At 60.1% G+C, this 2,280-nt stretch overlaps 1 protein-coding gene across 1 annotated transcript in view; it reads left to right on the plus strand.

Annotated features, from left to right (window-relative positions):
• The window catches only part of WIZ (widely interspaced zinc finger motifs), a gene marked incomplete at its 5' end in the record, with an annotated part of 22,181 nt that overhangs the window by 9,380 nt on the left and 10,521 nt on the right, over positions 1-2,280 (plus strand). Inside the window, 2 exons of the mRNA XM_017839731.1 lie at positions 16-320; positions 420-549. Coding sequence (XP_017695220.1) covers positions 16-320; positions 420-549 — 435 coding nt within the window. The remainder of the gene's footprint in view (positions 1-15; positions 321-419; positions 550-2,280) is intronic.

Here is a 2,280-nt window from a genome sequence, read left to right on the forward strand (position 1 = left end):
GCTCTCTCTCCGCAGCGTCGGGGTCGGAGCCGGCGCGCGACATCCGCTGCGAGTTCTGCGGGGAGTTCTTCGAGAACCGGAAAGGTCTGTCGAGCCACGCGCGCTCCCACCTGCGCCAGATGGGGGTCACCGAGTGGTACGTCAACGGCTCCCCCATCGACACCCTCCGAGAGATCCTCAAGCGCCGCCGCGGCGGGAATCCCAATCCCGCCGGGAACCCCGCCGGCCCCAAGGCCGTGGCCAAGAGCCTGCTGGGCACCCTGGGACCGCTGGAGCCGCGCGGGCCGGCAGAGCTGCACATTCCCGCCCTGGGGAAGAAGGTCCCGCCACCCGGCAGCCCCCCGGGGCCGTCTCCCACCTCGTCCCCGCCTCCCACCGCCCGGAAGATGTTTCCAGGCCTTTCTCCTCCCTCCTTGCAGAAGAAACTCAAGCCAGAGCAGCTGAGGGTGGAGATCAAGCGGGAGCTGATGGCCGGAGGGATCCACGGGGAGCCGCATCCGTCGGATCGCGCCTGGTCCCCCCGGGAGGAGATGTCGCCCCTGAACCTCTGTGAGTGACCCCCCCCGCCCCGGGAAGGGGGATGTGCTGGATCTGGGGGCTCATCCCAGGGATNTCCACCCCCTGGGCACCACAGGAAATCAGTTAAAACCCAGAATTCCCAACAGCATTTCCTGGGATGCCCCTGGTCGGTTTATTTCCCTAAATTCCATTCGCCATCGCTCCCAAACTCAATCCCACATTTGTCCCCAACCTCGTCCCAGTTAATTGCACAACAGCTAATTGTCTGGGGATCGGGGTGGGCAGGAGGCAGCCGGAATTCCGGGCAGTTCTCCCTCTGGAATCCCACTCTCTCCGCAGTGTTGGGGTCAGAGCCGGCGCGGCTTTTGTTTGGAATTCTTTGAGGAATTCCATTTGCCGTCGCTCCCAAACCCAATCCCACATTTATCCCAGTTAATTACACAATAGTTAATTGTCTGGGGATCAGGGTGGGCAGGAGGCAGCCGGAATTCCAGGCAGTTCTCCCTCTGGAACGCCGCTCTCTCTCCGCAGCGTCGGGGTCGGAGCCGGCGCGGCTTTTGTGAAATTCCATTTGCCGTCACTCCCAAACCCAATCCCACCTTTATCCCAGTTAATTACACGACAGTTAATTGTCTGGGGATTGGGGTGGGCAGGAGGCAGCCGGAATTCCGGGGTAGGCAGGAGGCAGCTGGAATTCCGGGCAGTTCTCCCTCTGGAACGCCGCTCTCTCTCCGCAGCGTCGGGGTCGGAGCCAGCGCGCGACATCCGCTGTGAGAAATTCCTTTCACCATCGCTCCCAAACCCAAACCCAATCCCACATTTATCCCAGTTAATTACACAATAGTTAATTGTCTCCAGGAAGGGGAGAGGGGATGGCAATATTTGTGCAGTTGGAATTCCGGGCAGTTCTCCCTCTGGAACGCCGCTCTCTCTCCGCAGCGTCGGGGTCGGAGCCGGCGCGTGACATCCGCTGTGAGAAATTCCATATCGCTCCCAAACCCAATCCCACATTTATCCCAGTTAATTACACAATAGTTAATTGTCTGGGGATCGGGGTGGGCAGGAAGCAACCGGAATTCCGGGCAGTTTTCCCTCTGGAATCCCACTCTCTCCGCAGTGTCGGGGTCGGAGCCGGCGCGGCTTTTGTGGGGAATTCTTTGAGAAATTCCATTTGCCGTCGCTCCCAAACCCAATCCCACCTTTATCCCAGTTAATTACACGACAGTTAATTGTCTGGGGATCGGGGTGGGCAGGAGGCAGCCAGAATTCCAGGGTGGGCAGGAGGCAGCGGGAATTCCAGGCAGTTCTCCCTCTGGAACGCTGCGTCGGGGTCGGAGCCGGCGCGGCTTTTGTGAAATTCCATTTGCCGTCGCTCCCAAACCCAATCCCACATTTATCCCAGTTAATTACACGACACCTCATTGTCTGGGGATCAGGGTGGGCAGGAGGCAGCGGGAATTCCGGGCAGTTCTCCCTCTGGAACGCTGCTCTCTCTCCGCAGCGTCGGGGTCGGAGCCGGCGCGCGACATCCGCTGTGAGAAATTCCATATCGCTCCCAAACCCCATCCCACCTTTATCCCAGTTAATTACACAATAGTTAATTGTCTGGGGATCGGGGTGGGCAGAAGGCAGCGGGAATTCCGGGCAGTTCTCCCTCTGGAACGCCGCTCTCTCTCCGCAGCGTCGGGGTCGGAGCCGGCGCGCGACATCCGCTGCGAGTTCTGCGGGGAGTTCTTCGAGAACCGGAAAGGTCTGTCGAGC

This window comes from Lepidothrix coronata, unplaced genomic scaffold (genome assembly GCF_001604755.1).
Source record: "Lepidothrix coronata isolate B3197 unplaced genomic scaffold, Lepidothrix_coronata-1.0 Scaffold471, whole genome shotgun sequence".
In the NCBI taxonomy this organism is placed as follows: domain Eukaryota; kingdom Metazoa; phylum Chordata; class Aves; order Passeriformes; family Pipridae; genus Lepidothrix; species Lepidothrix coronata.